A 27,404-nucleotide genomic window follows, 5' to 3' on the forward strand; every position below is an offset into this window, starting at 1 on the left:
TAGTGCCTCAATTCCCTCTCCCAATGTGATCTGAGAAATGCTCCTTAGGAACAGCACCCAGACTAAGCCTCTCTTTACTTACCAGTAAAAACACTGTCTGTTCCCAGGAATTTGTGATGTCCAACGAGCTCCCGTGTTTTAAGGATCAGCCTTGGACACTTTTTTGCCTGAATAAGAACCCAAGTGAGATAATATATTTTCTTCTCTCACTTTCAAAGAAAGTTTCCAACCCAAAGTGTGGCCAGGATGGAACATTGTTATGATCAAAGCCCCTCTCTTGCAGCCCTACAAACAGTGTTCCAAAGTGAGACCCTTTGAGCTCTCCTGGAGCAGCAGCTGTGACCAGCAAAGCCCCTGTGAGTGGGGCCTCTCAGAGCCAGGGAACTCCCATGTTTGCTGTATTTGGAAGATCCCGGGACTTCTTGAGGCTCCACCCTTCACAAAGGCATCTGAAGTGGGTATTTCACTACTCTGAGGGGAATTTTTCACCTTGTACAGGCTCTTTGTGCCTGTGTGCATCCACCTGTGCATGTTCTGTACCAAGTGCACAAGAAATGCTGCTCCTCTAGATTCTCTAATCACTTTAGATTTGTAAGTTAGGTCTGTAAGTAAGTTACTGTTGTGGTATACTAAATCCTTTATGAATCCTTTGCTAATACATTTAACTTCAGTTATAAGTTATGTGGCATGGGTTTGGTTTATTTCGGACAGGACTGATTGAGTCCAGGTTTTCATCTGCTTTTCCTCAGTGTGCCCTTAAGACTGAACCTTGCCAACAAACCTTGTCCTGCTGTTGCTTTTATACTGGACCTGTTTTTACCAATACTCTTGCTGGTGATGCTTTAAGCAATCTGAAAACGTTCTTTAGTCTCTGTAGTGACAGAGACTACATTATGTCTGAAGCACAAACTAGCGACTGAGATGAGACAATAACTCCACAAAACTCCTCCTTTTCAAAACAGAGCAGGCATTAGGATCACAAAAAGTTTTAGATGAAAACAGTTTGGAAGGATTACATTCAATCTCTTTAACTTGAAATGTGATCTATTCCCTACCTTGTACAGTACCTCAACTCTGTTTCTGTCCAGGAGTCCTTCATGATTGCTAAAGATGTGTGATTCATACATAGAAGGCTGACCTTAAAACCTGCTAATAGGAGCAACAAAAACTCTAAACCAGTTTCTATTCTTAGCTTTCCGGGGCAGAGTCAGATATTAGATGATAGAGTCACCATATAAATACTTGAATAGAGGATCCCTGCTATACCTCCTTCTGAAGAGAATACTGCATTTATGGATAAATATGCAAAACTGAAAATGCAAGAAGAACAGGCACAAACATCTGTTGACTCCCACAGCACATGAGCACTTGAAAATGGATACAATCTGCCCCTTCAAGACATTGATAAAAGTAAGTTGGAAGTATTTCTGAGCTACCCCTATTTAATGGAAAATTCTCTGTATCATGTGTCTTGGAAATGAAAGGGTTATCTCCTCATGTACTAAAGATAACAGAAGCACTGTAATTTTGACTGGTCCCAGGGTCTTTTATTTTTTCTTTATCAGCTGTTCAACACTATACTTCAATAAAGTATACCAATGTATAAGTACAAAAGTCATCAAGTATGAAAAAGTAATCCTTTGGATTTAACTTTACAGTGACAAAGAAACACAGAGAACAGTGGAAACTTATTTCTTGCTCTAACAGAACTGTACCTAAAATCCAGTTGTGAGAAATCCAACAATGTCCAATTCTGTAAAAGCCTGTGAATGCAGTGCCTGAATGTCAATTTTATATCAGCTCATAATTTAAATTCAGCCTTCATCATCACTGCTGCTCCAAGCATCTTCATACGCTGGATTTACATGTTGTTGAGGCAGAGACTAGGGAAAATAAAAATTCTCAGTGTTTTGCTTAATTAAAAATACTACAATCTAATAAGGGAAAAGCTAAATGCACTTTTTAAATGACTACATGTAGACAAACTATACTCTCATCAGTACTGGATTATTTTTAACTACTTTCTTAGAAATTCTGCTGATTTGAGACATGATAAATTACGAAAAGAAATAGTACTGTATTTAATTTCAATTTCAGCATAAAACATCTGGAGGACTGACTGTAAGTATTACAAATATTTGGTACGAAATGTAACAAATGTTACAACAGTGTTTATTGTGTGCCACTGCTTTAATTTAGATCACAATATCCTCAGCCCATCATAACTTAGCATTGCAGTTTCATAGAGGCCAGGCAGCCCTGGCCTCTATCCACATCCAAAAAATATTTCTCACCTCAACCCCACTAGGGTCCAACTAAAGGGTTTGTGTAGCTATGCAGTGCAGTGAACACAATGACTTGGGGTAACTTATTTTTCTTGATTACTTCTATTCTGGGTTCAGATTCTGGTCATACAAGCACTCAAATGCCTATTCTAGCACCTGAGAGGAAACATGAATTAGTGGCCTGTGGGCAGCAAAATAGCTTCTTACAGAGAAATCTCATCTACAGCATTTGCAAACACCAGCTGTAGCTTAACAGATTTCAAAACAATGGCATATAGTACATACTGCCACTGTGTCAAATTTAAAGGAGCAGTTCTAATCAGAGCTAAGTAAATAATGTTGTTGCTGTGGGTTTTTGTTTTCCAGACTAAGAAAAATCCAATTTATTCACATCAAAATTTTCATGGCAAAAATGTTAATTTCAGGTCAACACAATTTGCGTTTAGGGTAGAAGACCTTTGGAACTATATTTTTCTTCTCTGCTTAAGTGCAGGATAGTTTTGAAATACAAAAACTTACAAAAAGCAAATGTTACAACAATTTTATGTTTCTTATAATTTTTCCATCTAAAATGGATTGATGCTGAAATTTTAAAAACTGGAATTTTCACATGCTATAGGCCAAAACATTAATACACCCTCATTTTTCAACTCAGTACAGTCTGCCAGACTCTGATCCGGTAATGGTTTCAGTTCCTTAAAATACAGACTTTTTGTCACTCAGGCTGCTCACTGAAATATTTCTTGTCTGAGAGAGAGAAAGTACTCTACTGGAAAATAGTCTTACATTTAATCTTCCCTGCAATCACCCTGAATGTCTTGCACTGGGCCTTTGATTTTCACATCATAATTATTTGTGTATGAAGTGTGGTATCCCTAATCTTACTACTTAATACACAGTATATTCTTAAACAATTTAAAATACCATCTAGCACCTCTACAATTCCAAAACAGGACAAACTGCAGAAAGCAGTTTGGAAATGAAAGAAGCAGAATTTGAAAGACACAGAGTCAAATGACATGAACTACTCTTAAATAAGTAGGAAGGTAGCAGCCTCCAAAAGTTTTGACTACACTACAAGAGAAAATGTTTTCTCAAAACCCTACAAGGAATAAAAGATTGCACAGAAATAATAGGTGATTCTCCTCTTAATTAGAAATTGTTAAAAATATTGTTAAAAATAAAAAATCACATACTTCATATTGACTTTACACACAACCTGCCCAAGTATAACAGCCACCAAAAAGTACAGTTCAAACTCAAAAATTCACTACCTTTTCAGACGTATCATCAGGAACTGGCTCTCGTGGAGATGGTATCCATGCAAGGATATTGCAGTCTTTGCTACCACTATAAAGTTCCTGTAAAAAACAAGCAAAAGTTACTTTCACACAAATTTAGTGAATAGTGACACAGATATCATAGTGGGCAGAAAAAAGGGTAGTGAATATTATTTAAAAATAAAGGCAAATAGCAAATTTCTAATTTATATTATAAATCTGGATAAGTAGTATTTTAAATAATATGCCAAAACAAAATTAATATGTTTTTATATTTTTTCCCAGATTGCTAACCAAAACAGCAAAACCACACTGAAATGAACTGTGTTGCTTAAATACATTTTTCTTCTTCCCTCTCTCTAATCTCCCGAAAAGACAGCTATTTTAACAGTTAGGCACCTTAAGAGATTGTTTATGGACAAGTAAAAAACCTGAAAAAACCCCACAAGCAAAAAAAAAAAGAGAAATATTTTTTTATAATTAAAACTAGGAATAAATTCAGAAGAATCAAGAATCTAGTAAGACACATCAGAAAAGAGAATATGTATGGAACAAAGAAGTATTAAGCAAATATAGTCCTAGGGAAGGAAAAGAAAAAAGTAGAGTACAGTATGAGGCTTGTACCCTGTTGGGAAGGCATGGATGAGAAAGACTAATTTATAATTTTAATATAAATAACTCTTATAAATTGTTATAGTTATGACTAAGGACTGAGATACCATTGCACAAGGTGCCCTGCAACACATGGAAACAAATAGTTCTTATATTAAATAGCCCTAAGTCAAATATATCTTAATTTTCTTACTGTTCTTACTAAAGAACAAGTCTGTAGTTCTGTTCTAGAGGAAATACACACTTCTCTGTCACTCTAAGATGAGAAAATTTTGCTGGTGAGAAATCCTAACACCATCTTTGCAGTAAATTTTGCACCTATAACACTTGCACTTTCTGACACGCGTAAATTAACAGGTATGAAGATATTCTCACATGCCTTCAACACTGAATTATATTCCTGCTTATTATATGTTATGTCTGACAACACTTGAGTATTGTCATGTATTTAACTTCCTGAGTGAGACATATGAGTTTTTTTGTAGTATTCAGGTTGACAGTATGAAGAATGAAAGCTGTGCTTTATGTATGCTGGTTTTTACACTTAAACTAGCAACTGTCTGCATATGTGCACTTTATGAGTATGTTGATTCAATGTAAGCTCAATATATTATCACAGGTCTGTCTTTGCAGGAAGTCTCCTATATAATTTATATATAATTAGAACTGCATGAATTATGTTGACATTTGGTAAAGAAATTTAATGCTCAATTCCTATAAACATCTATGTGGGTAATCTAATTCAAGTGAGCTGCCATACTTTTCTAAAGCTGGTACTATGCATGAAGTTGCTCATGCATAAAGAACATTCAAGATAAGAGTTTACAATTTTAAGAGACATAACCATCCTACTTACCTTGCTTAAAAGAAGATACGGTACACCAAAGTATAGGTCAAACTCTATTCTGTCAGCAAGCAGTACTCTGCTCGGGCCTTCTGTCTTTGATAGAATCTAGAATATCACTAAGAACTTCAAAAGATCTTTCTATGCCAAAATATCTCCTTATGAGCAATGTCACAGTGACATCTGCATTCTTCCACTTTAATCCTTCTTATCACTTGTCTGACTTTCTGATCCTGGTATGGTAAGATCTTCAGCCAATATCCACTGCATTAAGCAATACTTAAAATTAATTATTACTACCTGAACTGCTGACTCGCACCATAAATCAGTCAAAAGAAGAGCTAGTGACCTCTATGTAGAATTATGTTATAATACAGGACAGACACATATATTGCACTACAAACATGCTCTATGCATGTTTATAGTACAATATATGGAAAGACTGCAAATAAAACCTAATTTAACTTCTAGTTAACTTAATGTAATAGCATACTACTGGATTTGCCAAATACCTTTGCAGATGTCACTAGCATTCTTGAGCAGTATGAGCAGCAGTATGATTTAAATAAAAATTGCTTCCTGTTGCACACCTACTATTTTATGACATGTTATTCATACGTGATGATTTACGCGATTTTTTTTTTCTGAAAGGGAAACATAGGTCTTGTTTGTTTATTTAAATCATTCTAAGCAGGCACACTGGTATCTAGTATGTTAGATCCAACTGAAAACATCATCTAAGATATTGCACAATGAAGATTTTCTCTTCCACACCACCCTTGAAATTACTGACCTCCTATTAAATTAATGCTTCTTATTAAAGGGCTAAATTCTGCAGTTCTTATTACTCAAGCAGTCTAACATCTTATTAACTTTATAGATATATTTACGTAAGAACAGTACAGGCAAACAATAATATAGTGGATTTTATGGCTCTGTTCCTAGGATCAGAAAAGGCATATATACACACATTAACTAAAGCTCATACCACTCTCTGGAGACAGCTCTGTACTGCACCTCAAACATAAAAGGTATTTCACACAAACATGCTAATTAATTTGGATAAGAACAGATAAAGACTAGTGGGATTGAATTTCAAATAGCTAGCTCCTTGGTTATCAGTGATCATGTTTGATTATATGGTCCCAAGCAAAGATAAGACACTTCTCATCTCAAATACATATTCTATATAAATTCAAATACATAACTGGTACAAAATTTAAGTTTATTCTTAGAGCCTATTCTAGTTACAAGGTGAAACAAAGATAGCAAGTAAAATACAGTTAATGAACAAGAAGAACATGAAGGACTGACAGCAATCAGTACTAATAAGGAATTCTGAACACAGTAAAAAATAGTGAGAAAAACCTAAGGACCAGATTTAAGGATGGGTAGGACACAAATCAGTCACCAGGGTTAAAGACAGCAGGAAAAGTTTATAAGACTGTTAATATGAAGAACACTTAACAACAACAGAGAATACCACATGGAAATGGCCAGAACTACAGAAAAGATGTAGATCTTGTTTCTCATGAACACAGAATAATAAAGTCCAATTAAGTGCTAACGAGTAACAAAAAAGTTACAAAGCCACTGCTACACACTTCACCACTGTATATATAGCTTACATCACAGATGTAAGCTATGTATACAGAAGAACCATCAAGCAAAACTTCCAGCTTGCTTAATTATGTTTTGATATGTATTTAAAAATTCCAAAGCTGAAAGTGAGATGATACGCCATTCAGAAAGAAAAAAAAAAGGCAGAATAATATAGACAAGAATGAACTGACATTTTTTAATCTCAAACATGACAATGGAAAAGATTATCGAATGATTAAGTTACTGTAGAATTAAAATATAGATATAGAAATATCACTCAAGAGAATTTGCAATAGAGCATGTTTTGTTAAGGAAAAGTGATTTTACTTAAAACTAGTAACAAAATACAAATGTACAGTTGGGAATAACTTTGCAGCATGTTGATTTAAAAATACTTGAGAGAGTAAAATAGAAGAGGTGACTATAAATTTTACAAACAATATTACATTTTCAGGAAAGAATTTTTACTGGCAAAATTGTAATTTATATCAGAATTACATGAAGACTGATGAATGCACTTAGTTGTATCAAGGTAGGATAAGATACTTGGAAGTACACGTGCGAACACTGAAAATAACAGTAGCACTACCTTTGGTATTGAAATCCTGATAAGGATGTGTGGATTTGGCATGGCCTGCTTTATTGGTAGCAGGGGAGGGCCACAGGAGTAGCTTGTGTGAGAAGCAGCTAGGAGCTTCAACCATGTCCAACAGAGCCAGCATCTGATGGCTCTGAAGATGGATATGCTGTGGGCCCAGTTAGAGAGGTTGATAACGCCTCTGTGATGACATTTAAGAAGAAAATCAAAACAGCGCACCTTTTTTTCCCTGGGGAAGTGAGGCACCATGGATGCCATTATCTTGGTGCAGCCCATGGCTTCCCCTTGCTGCCCCTGACCCTGGCCAGCCGTGCTGCAGCAGAGAGGGCAGGGGCAGCAGCAGCTTCCCCTTCCAGCACCCGCAGGAGGCGAGGCGTCAAACAGCGCCCGCGGCAGCCACCACTGCTCACGTGGTGCTGGCCCTGCCCCATGGCTGATGGCACAAACACGGTGAACAGCACCCAGCCTAGATGAGATCAACTTCCCAGCGCTGTGGGATCCTGCAGGAATCCGAATTTGTGGAACTTGTTGGCAATGGTACCTATGAGCAGCAGTTTTTCTTCTAGATAGAGGAGGTGAGAACATGTGAGGGAAAAGAACATGGCAGCACCAAGGTCAGTGGAGCAGGAGCGGGAGGAGGTCCTCCAGGCGCTGGAGCCAAGATTCCCCTGCAAGTGAGGACCATGGTGAAACAGGCTGTTTCCCTGTAATGCATGAAGTCCACAGGGGATGCAGAGATCCACCGTCGTAAAAATGCTCATGCTGGAGCAGGTGGATGCAAAGAAAGCTGTGATCTAGTGGGAAACCTGTCCAGAAAAAAAGGGCTCCTGCTTCCAGAGACAGAGAGCCCTTGCTTCCAAAGCAGAGCAGCCTATCCTTAGAGGACTGCACCCCGTGCCAAAGTGACCCACAGCATGCCGGTTTTTGGAAGACTGTTTGCCCATGGGAGGGATCCCACGGCATGGCAGAGGAAAGACTCCTCTTCCTGAGTGAACAGAAGGTGATCTCCAGTGATGAACTAACCAAATCCCCATGTCCTGCCTCCCTCCACTGTCACTGGGACAGAAGGAGGGGGTGAGGGGAAAAAAGGTGTTTTAAAGGCTTATTTTACTTCTCATTATCCTCCTATGACTCTGATAATAATAAATTTACTTTATGTCTTTAAATTTGAACCTGTTTTGCCCTTAGAATGTTTTTCTCCCAATCCTTACCCCAACTTATGAGCTTTTAGTTTTCTTTTTTTCTCTCTCCTCTGCCCAACTGTAGCAGGAGAGGGTAAGCAAACAACTCTTGTGGGTGCCAGGTATTAAGCCAGTGCCAAATCATGACATATAGCAATGTCGTTTCTCAGACTACCTATTTAATACAAGTGAAAGCACAGCATTTATGAAAAAAGAAAATCCAGTCACACTTCTAGGGTATAGAACTGAACTCTGGAAAAGGGTGCTTCTGAAAGAGAATCAGGAGTAACATCAGAAAAGCAAATGAAGTTGTTGACATCACAGACTTCTAGATACAGTGACTGCTGTAGTTCTTGTGTGCATATGCACACATGAGTGATCCTTTTCCATGGATCTCAAATGCCGAGGTAGAGACACCACATGTAAAACAAGTAAAACATGTTTTACAGAGAGAGACCTAATTAGCCTCACCTCTTCAGTTTATCAAAAAGAACACCAAAGATAACTTTATATAAACACACTAGAAGTTTTGTTGGGAAACTATTCTTGAAAAGACAAAAAGCTTTTCAAGAACATTCTGGAAAAGATGTGCTTTAGCCACAATGTGAATATTGCAGTCGATGTATCTCACTGACTATTAGTATCAGACTGCCTTCCAGATCTAGCAAAGTTTATTAGCTTAAGGTCTACTCATGTCCATAATGTGACCATAATTTTCAGCGAAGTCTGTCTCAGTAATACAGTCTCAGGGATTCAGTCAAAGCTACTGGACACAAAGCAGAAGCTACCAAAGTCATTTCTATGATGAGAGGTCATAAAATGGTATCTACACACCCCTTCTGCCTCAAGTATTTCTACCTGATACTCAGAAACAGCAGGAAAAGAAGGCAGAGCTGGGACATGAAGTATGATCCTTAAAACAGGGGGGCAACTATGTAATGGCCTGAAAATCCATACTATCATACATTCTGCACTTGGCACAATACTTGCCATATGAACAATCTGTTCTAAAGTAACTCATAACAAATTCATTTTTGTTATCCTTAAGTCCTTTATTACAAGAGAAAAATACACCAGAGTGGGATAGGAAAAGGAAAAAAAGGCAGAGAAGAAAAAAAAAAATCTGTCAGTACCATGAATCCCTGTAATGCTATGGCATTTCTCAGCTGGAATATTCTCTGATAAATTTAAGAATCTCACAATGTTGTCAGCACTTTATCCAATGTGTAACTACAGGCACTTGAGCAAGATCCCCCTAGCAAAGTATTCGAGAGCCTTCTCAGTACTCACTGCAGTACTAATGCACTTCACAGTCTTTAATGTGATTAGTCTCTGAGAAAGATAACTCCTCTTCCATTTTACAGAAAACAAAAGTCTTCACACATGTGCTTTATTAACGATTACACAAGTCAAAAAATTACTAAAGGTATACTGAGAAGTTACATATGTGAGACAAAACAAGCAGTGGAAGGAACCTAATCCAGAAAATGTCATCCCAAAAGCTTGACTAAACTTTTCCTGGATGACACATAATACACAGTACTCCCTCTTATGATCTTTGATTAAAGCATATCCCTGAAAAGTGAATGCTTTTATAGTGCAAATGGTATGCCAATCTGCATAAATATTCCTGCTTGTCTGGAATACTGCTTGTATTTTACTTACCTGAAAATGAGGTTGAAATACACAGCAGTTGACAGTACTATAGTGCCCTCTAAGCATAGTTATCAGTTCTCCTGTGAAAACTGTATAAACAGCAATGGTACTTCCATACGGAACAAAGGCAAACTCTGGATTACAGCCACAAGAGACGGCAAATTTGAGTCCTTTCCTACTTTCATTACAGACTTTCCCATAGTTTACCTGCAAAATGAAAGATCACATAGATTACATAGTCAGCTATTAAGTAAAATCCCAGGAAATTATATTAAAAGGTCAATTTTACTTCATGTTTAACACTCAATAAAATTAATTTTGGGTTATGTTAATAAATCTCATGATATTTCAAAGTACAGATGCCTACCAAGATAATTATTTTTACGTTCAATAAAGTTTACTCTTCTTAATATCAATTTAGAATAAAGAAAAGAAAGCAAGAAAAGAAAGGAAGGAAAGGAAGGAAAGGAAGGAAAGGAAGGAAAGGAAGGAAAGGAAGGAAAGGAAGGAAGGAAGGAAAGGAGGAAAGGAAGGGAAGGAAGGAAAGGAAGGAAAGGAAGGAAAGGAAGGAAAGGAAGGAAAGGAAGGAAGGGAAGGAAAGGAAGGAAAGGAAGGAAAGGAAGGAAAGGAAGGAAAGGAAGGAAAGGAAGGAAAGGAAGGAAAGGAAGGAAAGGAAGGAAAGGAAGGAAGGAAAGGAAAGGAAGGAAGGAAGGAAAGGAAGGAAAGGAAGGAAAGGAAGGAAAGGAAGGAAAGGAAGGAAAGGAAGGAAAGGAAGGAAAGGAAGGAAAGGAAAGGAAGGAAAGAAAGGAAAGGAAGGAAGGAAAAAGGAAAGGAAAGGAAGGAAAGGAAAGGAAGGAAAGGAAAGGAAGGAAAGGAAAGGAAGGAAAGGAAAGGAAGGAAAGGAAAGGAAGGAAAGGAAAGGAAGGAAAGGAAAGGAAGGAAGGAAGGAAAGGAAGGAAAGGAAAGGAAAGAAAGGAAAGGAAGGAAGGAAAGGAAGGAAAGGAAAGGAAGGAAAGGAAAGGAAGGAAAGGAAGGAAGGAAAGGAAAGAAAGGAAAGGAAAGAAAGGAAAGGAAGGAAGGAAAGAAAGAAAGGAAAGGAAAGAAAGGAAAGAAAGAAAGGAAAGAAAGAAAGGAAAGAAAGAAAGGAAAGAAAGAAAGGAAAGAAAGAAAGGAAAGAAAGAAAGGAAAGAAAGAAAAGAGATAAAGAAAAGAGATAAAGAAAAGAGATAAAGAAAAGAGATAAAGAAAAGAGATAAAGAAAAGAGATAAAGAAAAGAGATAAAGAAAAGAAAGAAAGAAAAGACAGAAAAGAAAGAAAGAAAAGAAAGAAAGCAAGAAAAGAAAGAAAGAAAGAAAAGAAAGAAAGAAAGAAAAGAAAGAAAGAAAAGAAAGAAAAGAAAGCAAGAAAAGCAAGCAAGGCCTTAAAACTAGCAATTCCACACTAAGAAATAGGATTTCAACAGGCTGTTGCATGCCAGATCTGCATCAAGCACCTAAACCCTCACTGAAATTAGACGTGGTTCAGGAATTACCACCTGTTGTGGTTTAGGAATGGTGTTTTCAGCTCAGTACACTCGCACTCCTACCTATTCAAAACACAACAGGCAGAGATCATGGACTGAGCTAAGAACAATTTACTAGAAATAGCAATAAAAAATCAAACAGTAAAAGCAACAATTAGTAATAAAAGGTATTAGTAACAAAAGATATGAGACAATGAAATTATGTACAAGTTCAACAAAAAAGTACTGGACCATTTTCTCCCAGGGTAGCTTTGATAGGAAAAACTTCTAAGACTTTAATGGTGAGGTGTAGGGGAAGTCTTGCAAATTAAAATAGTATAAAAGTACCTTATTAACACCTGTACTAATGTCTCAAACTATAGTTTCATAGTTTCAAGCTTTTGACAAGTTTTATACTGATAAAAATCTCATAAAAGATTGAAAGTGAAGTTTCTGAACATGTTTGGAAATATTCCAGTTGGCTATATCAGTCTAATTAGGTTCTATCAGACATCAGAAGTATATTTATGAAGTGACAGAGAAATATATTCGCAGAAAAAGTCCAGTCTTCCTTGAAACAAGTCAATTAAAACAAAGCATTACAATTCAGACTATTTTTCATGAAGAAAATGCATTGTGTTACAATATTTACACTATGAACTTCACAAATTTCTTAGCTTATAGTCAAAAGATTCCACAATTGGAATTGTTTTCCTTCTTAACTCTATGCCTTCAGTTTTAGGTGGGGAGATTTAAGATTAACACAGAGAGCTTTGCTAATATGGTATACAGCAGTGACATTGCTGAAAGAAAATAATATGTATGGCTTTGTTTCTATGCCTTTTGAAAGGTATAGAAAAGAAAGATTTAGGTCAAAAGGGTGGACTAGTCAGGGAAATAAAAGGACTATGGTGTAAACTTGTAATACTTGTACATGCATTCATTTCTTTGCTGATGCCTTAAAATTATTTTAAGCAATACCTCTGGGCAGTGTGTGAAAATATAGTACTCTGGACAATACAACTCTGAACTTCAAAAAGCAAAGCAGGGTCAAGCTATTCCACACCTGATTAGAAAACTGTAAAATAGCCTATGAAACAAGTAAATGAACTAACAGGCACAGAAAAATCAAAATCCAGTGATCCGGCTGGTAACAGGAGAGTGAACAAACTGCATTATCTACTTTGGTGGTGATTTGAAGACAGGAAGATGTTTGTGTATGAGGTGCTGAGAACAAGCTGGCAAATATAGGTAGGGTGGAGAGAAATCTTTTTATTTAAATATGTATACAGAATTATTTTTGCTCTGTTCAGAAACTAAGCAGCACAATTAAAACATTTTTGAGGTATAGCAAAATTTCTTTCTTTCCTGATAGCAATGACAGACCATAATTACAGCTGACTAAAATTCCATGGACACTGACTTACCTAATTTGTACGTCTTTCAAAATAAACAAAGAAAACTATTTTCTTTACCGAACAGAAAAATAAAACAAGAACCTTCAGCACAAAAAAAAATCCAAAAGCCATTGAAAAGACTGCAATATCAGAAGAGGTTTAGCACATTTCCCACCCCTCATTCCTGCTGCTGTGTGATTCCAACACAAATCTGGAAGAATGGATGAATAGATATTTTTAATACTGTCATGCAACTTCACAGGAGAGATTCCACAAAAACAGAAGGAGATTTGCAAGAAGGCCAGGCAGCCAGTGAAACTCTCAGGTATGGCCAACTGCTCTATGGATAGTACACTGGCAACTAATAGTTTAAAAAATCCCAAAACTTTCTACCAACAGTCACGGCTTATTCCAGTTTTTATTACTGTACAAAATATTTATAGCTATACTCTCAAATTCATGAACTTAGAGTTACCATATTAAATCTTTAAGTAGATTAGGCTTCTTCATATTCTTTTTTCCTTACAATAAGTAGAAGATAAGAAGTCTGAAAGAAAACAATGTTCACCAAATGATCTAGTGATGAAATTAGACAGCTACATCCTTTATGAAAGTGAAATCCAAGTTGTACTGACAAGCGCAAAAATTATAAATCTCTTAAAATTAAATGAAAGAAAAAATGCATCTGAAGTGCCTTGAAAACTTACTAAGGTGTTTTCTCCAGTGGAGCTATTCCAGAGTCGCATTCGATCATCTGTACCAACAGTTAGCAGGTGAAGTCCATCATTTGTATAGCATAAACCATTAACTCTCCCATTGTGAGCAGTGTTTGCTGCCAGGGGGGAAAAAGAGCTGCCTCAGTTCTCTAGACAAAAGTTACTACTTTGTATACATTTTTACTTCAATGTGGAGCAGCGGAAGTGCTGTTTGAATGGTAACATTCAGCTAAAAATAATTTAATTTTTTGTTTATAAAAGCATGTGGCCCGCTAACAGCCACCAGCAGTGCTCCTCAGGGCGCAGTTCAAGGGCCAGTTCTGTCCAATCTATCATCTAGTTGTTGATGCCCCCAGCCCGTCAGAGTTCCAGAGGCATTTGGACAACACCCTCAACAACATGCTGTAGCTTTTGGCCAGCTCTGAAGCAGTCAGGGTAAGGTCTCTCTGTACAATACTGCAGTACCTAATTTAGACATACCTTTCAGGCAGAAATACGACTGCTTTTTAAAGATTTTATTAGAAAAGAATTATTACCTGCTATTTAGTTCATATACATTTCAATAAATTAAATACCCTAGCCTAATACAATTGATATTAGATAACCAAAAAATCATCTTGAACCTGTCTGACGAAAATAAAGTTGAAAAGAAAGATGTTGTGATCAAACAAGTCAGCATGTTTTTCAAAGGAATGTATGAAATGGCACTAGTCATCTTTGGAGTTACATCAAATTTTAGTTTTCATTAAACAGTCTTTCTTCTTTTTTGTCCAAGTACTAGCTTTTTTTAGAAAGTTTTCCTCTCAATAATTTTTTTAACTTCAATCAATTTCGTATTTACATAAAGGCTTATCCACTGCATAAATGAATTCTTCCACTCACAAAAAAGATAACAGAATTTTCCATTTTAGAGGAAAGCCATTAAGAATAGATACACTGCTATTGTTTAGGCAATCTCTCTAAACAAGGTCCCAAACAACAAAAACTGACTCTATAACAGAAGGAAGTGAACAAAGCTGAATGGCCTCTGTTGTGTATTAAGTCACAACTGGACTATCACTACTCCCCTTGCTGGTCTTAGTATTCAAAACATAAATGAAATATAAGAATGGCTTTAGTTATGTATGAATTACCACCAGTTATATTTTGTATTACCTGCCTCAGAAGATGATTTGGACTTTTCTCCATTGTACTGATCAAGTGTACTTAGACATCCAGAAGCTCTCCTCACATCCCATAATTTTACTCTACCATCAGCACTAAGAAAAACAGATTTGCTAAGATTAGGGAAACTGAAAGCACTATGGTTCAGGAACTGTCTTTGGTCAACACACCTGGCATTCACCTTGGTCCAGCAACTGTTCTGAACCACTCATTGTGTGGGCACACTCAAGTCAACAGAATTCCATTAAAAACATTTTAAGGCAGACTTCAGACTTTCATTTTCACGTATTAATAACTTCAGCTGGTATACTATCAGGACCTAACAGTGAATCATCATCTGTAACACAATACACTTACCTCTTTGATTACAACGTAACACCCTTGCATACACACATAGCTTGAGAATAAACTTGCTAAATCTTCTGTTGCCTAAACTGTAACTACAGACTCCAGCATTGTCTGTAATAGTGGTCTGAGAATTTGGGGTTTTGTTATCACAGATCTATTGTATGACTGGCACAAAAGCTGTCTACAAGCAAACAATTTTTCATCTGCTACAACAAGACAAAAACAACAAAAACCCCACAAATAAACAAACACAATCAAAGCAATCCCTAAACAACACATTGTTAAAACATTTTCAAACTTTGATAATCCTTTCAGAAAGCCTGCATCCAGAAACCAAAGGTTTGCAAATCTGGTAACTTCACTGAACTGATAAAACTGCCATTCCATTAAACTTATGAAATAGCTGTTCTTGTCTGCAAAAGGAAAAAAAACATGGCATCTAAAAAGCGAGAAGAGAAATGTCACACAATAATCAAAAGGTAACTTGTGAAAGTTATAGAATAGCCATGAGGATTTTTTACATTAAAAACATCTGGACAGAAAACAAAGAAAGCCCAGGAATATCAACATACAATCCATATTCACTGAATTACAGTCACTTGGAAAGTTACATCAGCTAAGCTACCCAAGTTATTCTTTTTGACATTAAGTGTGATTACCAGAATGGTAATTTGAGCTAATAATGTTTTACTTTTATTACAACATGGACTAGCAACGCATACACTAATAAACAGTAATAAGTGAGTATATCCTTAATATTCTACCATTTTCCTATATCAGTAGTTACAGTTAGTATTTCAAAACTCTGTACAAACTTGCTATAAAATAAGCATGGACTTGTTGACAGATCTTCAGGTTTTGTTTTTCTAGGCAAAAGCTATAAAATTGTGAACAGTTAAAGTAAACAAAGCAAACTAACTCCAGAAGTACATTTGAATTGAAGTAAGTATGCCTAAAAATGTATAAAATTTTTACTGATCAATATTCCAGTGCATGTAACAGTTCAGCAACATCCTTACCTTCCTGTTGCCAAAACATATTCATGACGTGGGGACCAAGACACTGCCAATACTTCTTGTCTGTGACCTAAGAATTACATGAAAAAGCTTATTATACACACCATTTTATGTAAATAACTGAAAGTAAAAGCAAATATTTAGTTGTATAGTATTCATCAAGCCAGAATAATAATTCAAACTGTAACATCAATTTATATTTTGTGAAACTACATTATTTTGGGACAGAAGTTATTTCTGTCTCTTCTTCTTCTTCCCTGAATGGGATTGTAGTGAGCAGAAAGTGATACAAACAGTATGCTTCACACCATAACAGAAACATATTACTGAAAAATAAACTAAATCATAAAATACATTCTTGCTAACGCAGTTTATAGGCTGTGCAAACCACCTTGTTCCTGGTGCATCTTCTAGTAGGTGCTTTCCCATTATCTGAATTAATCAAATCACTGTAATGACCAGGATAATAAGAAAAGCCTCCAAGATACAGGTATTACAGGGTACACTTAGAAGGTTCAGAGCAGACAGATTTATTGGGATCCATTAATTAAACTACAGCCATGCATATACCTCCATTTCAGCTGTTAGAGTTAGCCTATGTGAAAACATCCGTACATATGGTCCAGACACTACTGATTGCTTCAGTTCTGCAAGGAAGATTATCCCTAATTAATAACATATTCTCCTTCCACTTATTCCTCCAATATTGCACTTGAGGTAAGAGGCTACCACAGGCTGTGTACAAAGACACAACGGAGCTTGAGCCTGGAAAGCATTAATTCTTGTGTAAAAATTAAGAAACCGTAATGAAACCAAACAGAATCTTTAGAGAACTGTTTTGGTCTTCCCTGTCTGGAGCTTTTGGCTCTAGGAACAGAACATGAGATGCTTGTTCATAATAGTTTAACAGCTTAAACGCTGCATCACAAAAAAAATCACCTAGGCTCCTTTGAGACTTAGCTAACCAGTGAAGAAATAAAGCTGCATTTGCACATTGCTGTGTCTGAGTTAATGTTTCTCTACAGTTGAAGCATGAAGATTTGCTTCATGACTGCCTTCTCTTGAGCATGTGTATATATACTGACACTCCAGAAAGTATACATTAAAAAAGGGCCACCAAAGGCAAATTCTCACTGAGTGACAAAAGCAATGGATTATGGAACAATAAAACATTACATTTAATTGAACTAGGAAAATAGAAATTATTTGGTAACATCCTTCTACAGAAAGGTTGTTCTACAGAAATTAGAAACTTCTAAACAAACCCATTCAAACATCTCCATGGGATACTTTCTTATAAGCAATGAAAGTTTCTTTTTGTTTCTTTTCTGGAAGGTGGTGGGAAGCTTCTCTTGTTTTACTTGGTTTTCTTTATTAAAGACCATGTAAAACACAACTTGTTGACTCCATAACCCCCCAAACCAATAACTATATTTAACCATAAATAGTAATCAGGATTGATTACACCATGAAAATGTCCAAACATCAGTAGTAACTGCTCATTGATTAAGGTTTGTATTCTGCAATTCAGTAGCTCTAGAAAAACACCCAGAAGAACCTCTTGCCACTGTGTAACTTTCACAACTGGCTACAAATAAATTACTCATGTTACTGACAAAGAATACATTGTATACAGTGTTTCTTTACAGGACTTGTTTTTACTCAAAGTAGTTATTGTTTAACATTTATGTTTCAGACTAAAAAGTACCCTGCAAAATGTGAGAACTGGATCCAGACTTCAAGTCACAGAGCTGTACTTTGGGGCTTTTGGTACCAACTGTAACAAGAGAAACAAAGACAGTTAAAAAACCTCCCAGCATCTGAAAGAACAACAACAAAAAAATCTTAGCAATGGCAAAAAAAAAAAAAATAGAAGAAAAATGCTAGCTGCATAACTGCTCATTCAGTCAGAGCAATGCTTCTATTAATATGATGCTTTATGCTTAATCCTTCTAATAATAGATTTACATTTTTAGTCCAAAAAATTTACCATGTAACAAACAAAATTTAGAAACTGGAAGTAAACAGGATCATACTTGGGAAACTTAAAAATATCTCCTCAAATATTTTTTTGCTAAACATAGTTTAATTGTATACATGTAAGCAATACACACATCTATTTACAAAATTTACTATATTTGGATCTAATAACCTTTAAATGATAACTTATCTAATGAAAGAATCTAATTACAGCTAAGAATTTTATCAGTAAGGAGAACTGATAGATGCATTATTTCAGAAGAACAAATATGATACTATCATTGACATCATCCAAATAATGGACAGTATTTTATTGTACTACTAAATTTACATCTTATTAAGACTTGATTTATGTAAAAATAAGACAGAGTAGGGGAAAAAACCCAACTGAAATATTACTTGCTTATTATTATAAACCTTATCTATCTCTATAAATATCTGTTTCTTAAAAACAGATACATACCTGCTATTAAACAGTGCTTTGTAGCAATTGGAGACATATGATGGCTATAGACTGTTCCCTCAAAATGAAATATATCTGCAGGCTGATAATAAAAATATTAAATTAATTACAATGCAAATATATTAGCAGAATGTAGATGCTCACCACTATTTTTCAAGTAACAGCTAAAAGTAAGACTAATGCAAATATTACTATTTACATAGTAATGATAACTCTCCTGGTTAGAAGCCAGATAACACAAACATCACAGAGTAAGCCTGTTTCCAACAGCAGGATAGCACCAGAGCTCAGAGATGACCCAAAAGACAGACCATGAAAACTGAAAAATGAGAAGCATGAATGGAAATTATTACAGTTACCAAAAATTAATAAAGCTAGTAAGTAAACAAAAAGGTTGTAATATAGAAATAGAGTCAACAGGAAGAAGGCACTTCAGACTAAGTTTAAAGACCCTTTTCATTCACAAATACCACACACTATTTTCAACTCCCAAAAAAATAAAATAGTTCCATATAAAACTATTATCTGCCTCATGACTATTTAAAACCAATGGGACATATTTACTTTAATAAACTTTAATATTTACTTTAATAAGTACAATTTCTTCCAGGTAAACTGCTTTTTTTGTGTCATTTTAAAATACTGTGTATGAAAAATCTCTTAAAACTGAGTTGCCTGTACTTTCAAAAACACCATTTAGTGGCAGAACAGGTCATTCAATAACTTTTATGTATACACTGTGTCTTTCAAGAGATGGTTACAAAACTATCTAACTATCTGGAAACTTAATTTTTTAATGAGATTTACCAACTGCAAACATAGCTTTATATCTTAAAAAAAAAAGAAAGGAAACCACACCAAACAAGCTAATTTTTTTCCCTATTACATCCCTAGAATGACAGACCTCTTCTCAAAAAAATATTTTGCCATGTGTGAAAAAGCAGTCAAATAGTATCAATGTAAATTCCAAATCCTATGACTCAATGTAAATGTTCATAGGGAACAGGACAAACCACAGCCATGAATTCACAGTTCAACAAAAGATGTCAGGATTACTGAATCAAAGCAACATAAATTCCTAAATAATCTGTTTACCTTATTAATGTCAGTTACATTGGTTAGTGTGGTTTTAATGGTTTCTCTCATTATCTACTGATTTTTAGAAATGGTGTTTATAGTGCTTACAACAGCAGAATTCAGGACCTGCATCCTGTATGTCAAGACCACCAGTCCTTCAAAAGTACTGGTTATTAGATGCTGGTTATTAAAAATAAGTAGCCACTGCCATTAGACTCAACAATCCCCAAGAATGAACAGCAGACTAGACCTTGCTGGACAGGTTTACCCAGAAAAATTCAACTAGCTGTATTCCTGTTCACTGCAAAAGCAGAAAGGAACTGTTCCAAGGGTTCCAGGCTCTCCTACAGTTTAGACATTCAATCTTCAGAAATGGGCAGGTACACATCAAGGTGTACACAAATGCCAGGACCACACCACCCTGCTGCTGCACCCACAGTTCTAACAGGGAGCTGGTTTTCATCTTCAGGATGCATAGTTCTGTTCACCTCTGTGAGAATTTCAGATACACAATAAATAACATACACAAAGAAGGCTGCAATCTGTAGAAACTCTCTTACTTGTAAAGTGTTTGTATCCCATATTTTCAAGGTTTTATCAAATGAGCTCGATGTAAACATGCCAGTGTCATGAGGATACCACTGGACTGTCTCCACACTGAATTTATGTACATCAGGATGACTCCTAAAATCAAGAATAATATTCCAACTGGTTAAGATCTTTGATAATCATCTTGTAGTTGTCTTGGCATTTGATGACAAGTTGAAAACATAAACATTTTTCTTAATTTGTCCTGAGATTTTCAAGAAGAACTATATTTTTGTTGGCTTGATTTTCATTCAACTAATATTCATTACTTAGAAGAGTCTTCATTTCAAGAAACTACAGATCATTACCTTTTCAAAATATGATAACTGTAGCATATCTCAAGACACTCATAAAGCATAAAAACTCTTTTGAAATATTTAAGTTGCAATGTTTACAAATCTTATGTTAAATGTGATGGCTTAACACTACCAACCATTTATGCTTCTTAGAAATGGATCCATTGAAAAAGACAATCACACACACAGTTCAAAAAATTCATTAGTATTAACGAATAATTACAGCTACACATTTATTGGCAATTCCTGTCTGACAAAGTCACCAGAGAGCAGTCAGCTAAGTTACTGAGAGTCATTTATATTTGCATTCAGAAATCAAAGAGGAAGAACAATAGGAAACTTTCAAGTGAACTACGGATATTTAGAGATTGCAATACAATTAATAATAAACTGTGGCAGAAAGAACAGGCAGCAGAGCCAATCTTGACAGTTCCAGGATACAGACTCAACTGACCAGGCTCTGAATAATGCATGTCATTCAAATACCTGGTAGATGAACTCATATCTGAGCTGGATGCACATGGATCCAGCTTCAGGGGCCCAAAATCAGCTGTTTGCTTACTCTATGCTCTGCAGTGGGATGAGGGAGAGCATACAAATGGTGAAGGTGTGAAAAGTTGTGGATTGAGAAAAATACATTTTAGTAAGTGAAAGGGAACAAATACCCTGTGAACCCAGGAACCCAGGGAAAAAACAAACAAACAAACAAAACAAACCCCCACAGGGCAGGAATGTGCCCCCTGATGACGGAGTGACAAAACTATCTTTTGTCCCCTCAAAAAGGAAAGAAGCCTCGAAATTTCTCTCCTGGATTAGATGAAAAAGCTGCCTAATAGGCCTAGGGGACTCCATCTCAAACTTAAAAATAGCTAATTGGACAGAAGCCAAAAAGTCCCACCTGGGCAATTTACTAGAAAAAGAAGTGAACAAAGAAGCTAATCACTATTGTGAGGTATTTTACCAAGAGCAAGAATCTCTTGCACCTGGCTCGGTTTTTCTCTATTTGTTATTTTGCCTTTTGTTAAATCCTTTTGTTTCCAACACTGCAACAGAAGCCATCCTGCTGATTTTTAGGCCTCCAAGGGTAGCTAAGCTACCTTGGGTGTGTTATAGACCCAAGTGTTAAGAGCTCATGAGACCTGGCTTGAAGAAGTTCCTATAACACCCAACCAGTGAAGTGATGCAAAAGTAACCCCTTACCATAGCCTTAGATGGCTGCACATGGCACTTTACGATATAGAATATCAGTACGTCTCTGGTCAGCGTGGGACAGGTGTTCCAGCTGTTTCCTCATAGCCTACTGTCCACCCCCTGAGGGGGCAGTGAGGAATGGTGATTGCCTTTACACTACCAAGCACTGGTCAGCACTCCCTAAAACATCAGTGTGCTATCAAGACTGGTCACAAGTCTGAAACGTACTACTATACAAACTATAGTAGTATAGACGAAGGAAATTAACTCCATCCCAGCTAAATGCAGTACTTATGGCTACACTGCAGCTAGAAAAGGCTCCATGATATTTCATTACATCAGCTCTTATCTTTGCATTGTTCTATCAAATGTCCTGGCCTCCACAAGCCAGGAGTAAGTATTAGTAAGTACTGCAGGGGTATCATTATGCAAACAGAGATGCAGATCTTCAATACTGCCACGTATAGAAGAGGATGCACTTCTCTGTACCTATGCCTGGCCTAAATTTGTCTACTGCATAACACTACCTTTTAAAGGCAGGAGTGGATCATCACAAAGAAAAATCAAAACCTTTCACCTCTGAAGGGGATTAAACTTCTCAATAGGATGCTGACATCTCAATATGCTGAATTCAAAATAACTAAATGCGTGACAACAGTCTTATGCACTGTTGTAAGCTGCATGTCAAAGTGGATTATGATGAAGGGAGAAAACCATACATACTTGCTCTTCTAAAAAGAGTGTTAGCATACCTTTAAAATGTCCCATTCAGCACTTGTGATTTGTCTTTGAACAGACCCAAACTCTTGACTGAAAGAGGGCCTTCAATTCAAAAGTGTTGAAGTGCCATTTTTAACAACTCAGCCTCAGCTGTTTATTGAACTGTCTCCTCACACTTATAACATTGGTTCCTTCTCAGTCAAGAATACAGGTCAACAGTAAATGTTATTTAACTCAACACAGCCTCTCAAATAAGTTGAACTGTTGATGCAGAATAATGTTTCCATGATCCAATCAGCTCGCTTACTGCTCCTGAAAACAACCTCTTATGCATGACGGACAGCATGGCTGCATAAACAAACCTCACTTCCTCTAGGCAAACAAGGAAGGATATGACTGGTATCCTGGGAACAGGATGGGGAGCTCTAAACAATGAGACTCCGACTCATTAAGGAACAAAAAACCATGACAAAAAACTGAAACATGCTCTATGATCTTCCCTTTTGGTTTTCAGAACTAATCAATGGTTTCAAATGGATATATTACTTCAGTGTGAGGGTGCTAATGAAAAAGACTATCAATTGATCACAGATGCAATTAGCATAGTCCAAACCTATGTTTCTTTAGCACTTACTCTATGCAAGCTCAACTATGCATGCACTGATGACAGCTACAGTCACAAGGGAAGACAAAAAAACCATTACTCATTGAAATTTGAGAGGTAATTTGGGCTAATACAACTGAATTTCAAAGGAATTCCAATTCTGCTGGTACTTAAGTCAATTTTACCTATGATTCCATGAGCAGCACAGCCACACCTTTTGTGTTAACAATACACAATGCTTCACTATATGATATATACCCAGTCACTGCATTAGAATTAAACTACAATAGAACTATACTCATCCTCTGGAATATAGAGTATGGGCCTGAAAAGACAGAAATAAATGGAAGACTGCTGATGCCAACATTGAATGAGGGCAACAAGGATACATTTGTGAATATAACAATATCAAAACCTAAGGCATTTGTCTGAGCAAAATATTTCTCATTTTGAGATTCATCCTAATGAAAACTTGGAAATCATGTATAATGGTAAAGGATGAGCTTTCTATGAGATCCTCTTGTGATTCTGTATTTGTGGACAACATTACTGTAGACACAAGTAATCACTCTCATATTTGTACTATAACTTTGCCAACATGTAATTTAAGTATGTAATTTAAGTTATTCAGCTCCTATTGTATCCTATCGAAATATTAGAATCTAATTATACTCTGATTCAAGATTGCAGCCTACTCCCGTTGGTATGAACCTCATGCTGCTAAAGAAATTGTTAGAGCATGAAGACCTTAGCTGTTTGTTGAAAACAAAAGCAAAAAAAATGGACAACATATTTTATTTACTGTCCATCATGATGTGGAAGAGACAAATCACACGATGGAGTATGTGAATAAAGTGGTGGGACACCCTTTTTGGATGGTCACTAAAAGCTACCAGAATTCTCAACAGTGCTTCACCCTGCTGTCATGTTGCTGATAGTAACTATCTTGCTTTTTGTTCTAATAATCATACTGTATGTTAAGATTTGGATAATTAGAAACAATTAGCCTGTTGGCTACCCTCAGTAATACCAGATAACCACACAATAGAAATGTATTAGATGATCTGCACTGTATAAAAGTGTGAAACATTCTCAATTTGGATATTGTGAAGTTTGAGTGACTAGTCATGATTGGATTATGCGGAAAGATGGCTGGGGGTAAAATGGGAGGAAACTGCAAAGCTATATTCACATCCTAACAGAAGTTATAACGATATGGGAATTACAGGGTAAAGTGCAGTTGCTTCTTCTGGATGGAATGTGGTGAGCATGACTGAAAGCAATTCCACAATGATTCCCCATACAAACAGCCTGCAACCTCAACTACCTGCGAAGAGGGATGAACTGGGGGGTGGAGCCAAGACTCCATGGCCAGGCACCATTGAAATCCCTGCAGGGAGGGGAACGTTGTATCTGATAAACCACATATCACCTGTTCCCCAAGGGAGACAAGATGTCTTTCTGTTCAACCAGCAATTGTGGTTAAATAGCTCTCCTTGGATGAAATTGGTTCATTATTATCTAACTGTAATACTAATGCAGACCCCCAACCCAAAGTTTAGAATCACAGAATATTCTCAGTTGAAAGGCAGACACAAGGATGATGGAGTCCAACTCTTAAGTGAATAGCCCATACAGGAACCAAACTCACAACCCTGGCATTACTAGCACCATGATCTAAATCAAATCAACTCAGCTAACTTCAACTTACCCACCACCAGGGTAAGATCACCCCTCACTGAGCATGTGCTCTGCATTTTATTGACTGCAGCTTTAAGAGAAAAGGGAGAGAATTTTACACCATTTAGTCACAAAGGTACAATACCTCAAGCTCCAAATAAACATAATGGAATTGTACAAAAGTAAGTCAAAAATCGTGAAGTTAGGGAAGATTCCGTTGTAACTTCTGAGATCAGCCAATAAGGGGATCTGTCTTTGTCCCCAGAGGAATGCCTGTTAGTAAGAACCCTACTCTATGTGCGTTCTATTAGGGATTAAATCTTGTCTGTATATTGGCCTGAACATGTGTTAGCAGTCAGAAACTATCACTGGCTTAAACCTTAACCTGTCACAATTTTCTCTCATTAATAAAGAATGTTATTCCGTAGTTAGAGTGAGTCTTTCATGGACACTAGCACGCACTGGCAGTGGGTAATGTACTTGGAAAAAGTGGGAAACCCCGGTGAGGGGGTCTCTCTCTGATCCAGCAGGACTATTCAGTGAAGGGCCCCTATAAGAGGGGCTGGTTGGACACAAAGGTCTCAGCTTTTCCAGGGCAGTGACAGACTAATCTAACACTACAGGTTGAGAAAATTTTCCCTTTTCATATGACATCTTATAGTTCTGATTTCATCTGAGCTAATAAAATTTTGTGCTCACTTGGGTTGCTACAAAGCAAAAAAGACACCTTTAGGAGAGTTAGCCTGAAGCCAGCACTGACAATACTAAGCAAGAAATATTGAGCAACTTTTGAGCTTAGTTTAATGGCTTCTGCATTGCTCTTCCACCTCTGATGCATATCCTAGAATGGCCTGTTACTCTGGCACAGTGCTAAAAGTCAACAAATTTTATGCCTCTATTCTTCAGGGAGCTGTGCTGATTTTGGCTGGAGTAGAATCAATTTTTTTCACAGTGCCTAGCATGGGATAGTTTTGGATTTGTGCTGAACAGAGTTAGTACATAGGGGTGCTTTTGTTATTTCTGAGCAGGGTGTACAGAGAGCCAAGGCCTTTTCTGCTTTTCATACTGACATGCTGGTGAGGGGACTGGGAGTGCCTGGGAGGAGCCAGAACAGGTGACCCCAGCTGACCAAAGGGATATTCCAGACCATGTGACATCAAGCTCAGTATATAAAGCTGGGGGTAACAAGGAAAGAGGAGGAGACACATTTGAAATTATGGCATTTGTCTTCCCAAATAACCATTATGCATGATGGGGCTCTGCTTTCCTGGAAATGGCTGAAGAAGTGAATTAATTCTTTGGTATGCTTGTGTTTGCAGCTTTTGCTTGCTCTATAAACCTATCTCAACCCAGAAGTTTTCTAGACTTTACCCTTCTGATTCTCTCCTTGATGCCATTGGTAGGGGATCTACCTATGCGGAACTTGGTTGGTGGCTGGTGTTAAACCATGGCAAGCTAAAAATCTTCAGTACCTGCAGAGCCAGGAAATCAAGCTTAACTCAGAGTGAGCTTACTCCTGGAAAGGCCTTTCCATTCACTGTGCAGAAAAACCTAAACCCATGGAACAAATTATGTGGGTACAGTAACTGTAAGTGTACAACACTGGACTGTAATCAACTCTGCACAAGAACAATCAATTCTCCCATAATCCACAGGGCTGAGGAATGAACTAACAAACTCTTCAATAGCTCTGCAGGAACCACCTTTGAACTAGCTAAGCTTAGTAGTGGCTACATGCCATTCAGCCTAGTTTCACATCTCAGGATGTACATTATTCCCAGTTCATTCCAAATGAAGTATTTTCATCCATTACTCAAAATATCTCAGCCTTTTCTACCATAGACAAATACAAATAATTCTATAGATAATAGGTCACTGTCATTCATTCTTCCTTGACATGTTTTGAGTAGTAGAGACTACCTTAAAGATAAGCATTATCTGCATATTATCTAGAAACAGTACTGTTTGTTTACACTCAAATGCCAGTTTTTGTCCCAGGTCAGCATGAATCATTTGAAACCAGGTAAAGTGCTGACTCCCAGGAAAACAGGAAAAGTTTTATTTTTGTATTTGCAATAGCAGCCCTATATTCCAGACTTGAAACATGGAGTAAATCACAGCCTACCACCAGGAATTACGTCTTTTGTTGTTCTATGCTACTGGATCATCAGCAAGCCCAGTTCAGGTATTAAGAAACAGCTTTAAAGGGCCTTTAGCAGGATATTCTTTAAGCAACTTTGAGACCAGATCTGTGTTCTGCCCTGCAATCTTGGACAACAGGCAAAATTGGACAAGACATCAGCACTATATCCTTCAAAGATAGGAGCTAAACAGTCAGAGGGAGGTGCTTCTGCAGTATAAATTCATTTATTAAGTCAGGAACTCTGAAAAATATTCAAAATATCTGAAGATATATATAAACAGTAGCTAATTAGTTAGCAAGTATTTAAAACATACTAGGAAGCTTAATGAATACCACAAATAAATAATTGAGGAAAGAAATCTACTAAGATTATTTAAGCAATAATAATCATAAGCCTGTTATTTAGAGCAGTGCCACACAAAATCAAATTCCACTAACAAAATTCATGCCTTGAGTGGTAA

The 27,404-nt window shown here is 36.7% G+C and overlaps 1 protein-coding gene across 2 annotated transcripts in view; it reads right to left on the minus strand.

The window, feature by feature from the left end:
* Positions 1–1,525: 1,525 nt before the first annotated feature.
* Positions 1,526–27,404, minus strand: part of ERCC8 (ERCC excision repair 8, CSA ubiquitin ligase complex subunit) — a 29,788-nt gene continuing 3,909 nt past the window's right edge. Inside the window, exons 4-12 of one of the 2 annotated variants that reach the window (XM_064736559.1) lie at positions 20,282–20,405; positions 18,645–18,726; positions 17,910–17,978; positions 16,205–16,271; positions 14,829–14,932; positions 13,665–13,789; positions 10,068–10,265; positions 3,560–3,646; positions 1,526–1,883 (exon numbers count right to left, since the gene is read on the minus strand). In XM_064736559.1, the coding sequence (XP_064592629.1) occupies positions 1,815–1,883; positions 3,560–3,646; positions 10,068–10,265; positions 13,665–13,789; positions 14,829–14,932; positions 16,205–16,271; positions 17,910–17,978; positions 18,645–18,726; positions 20,282–20,405 (925 nt within the window). In that variant the 3' untranslated portion in view covers positions 1,526–1,814. The remainder of the gene's footprint in view (positions 1,884–3,559; positions 3,647–10,067; positions 10,266–13,664; positions 13,790–14,828; positions 14,933–16,204; positions 16,272–17,909; positions 17,979–18,644; positions 18,727–20,281; positions 20,406–27,404) is intronic. The other variant, XM_064736560.1, reaches the window with a different exon arrangement.

This window comes from Zonotrichia leucophrys, chromosome Z, assembly GCF_028769735.1.
Source record: "Zonotrichia leucophrys gambelii isolate GWCS_2022_RI chromosome Z, RI_Zleu_2.0, whole genome shotgun sequence".
Taxonomy (NCBI): Eukaryota; Metazoa; Chordata; class Aves; order Passeriformes; family Passerellidae; genus Zonotrichia; species Zonotrichia leucophrys.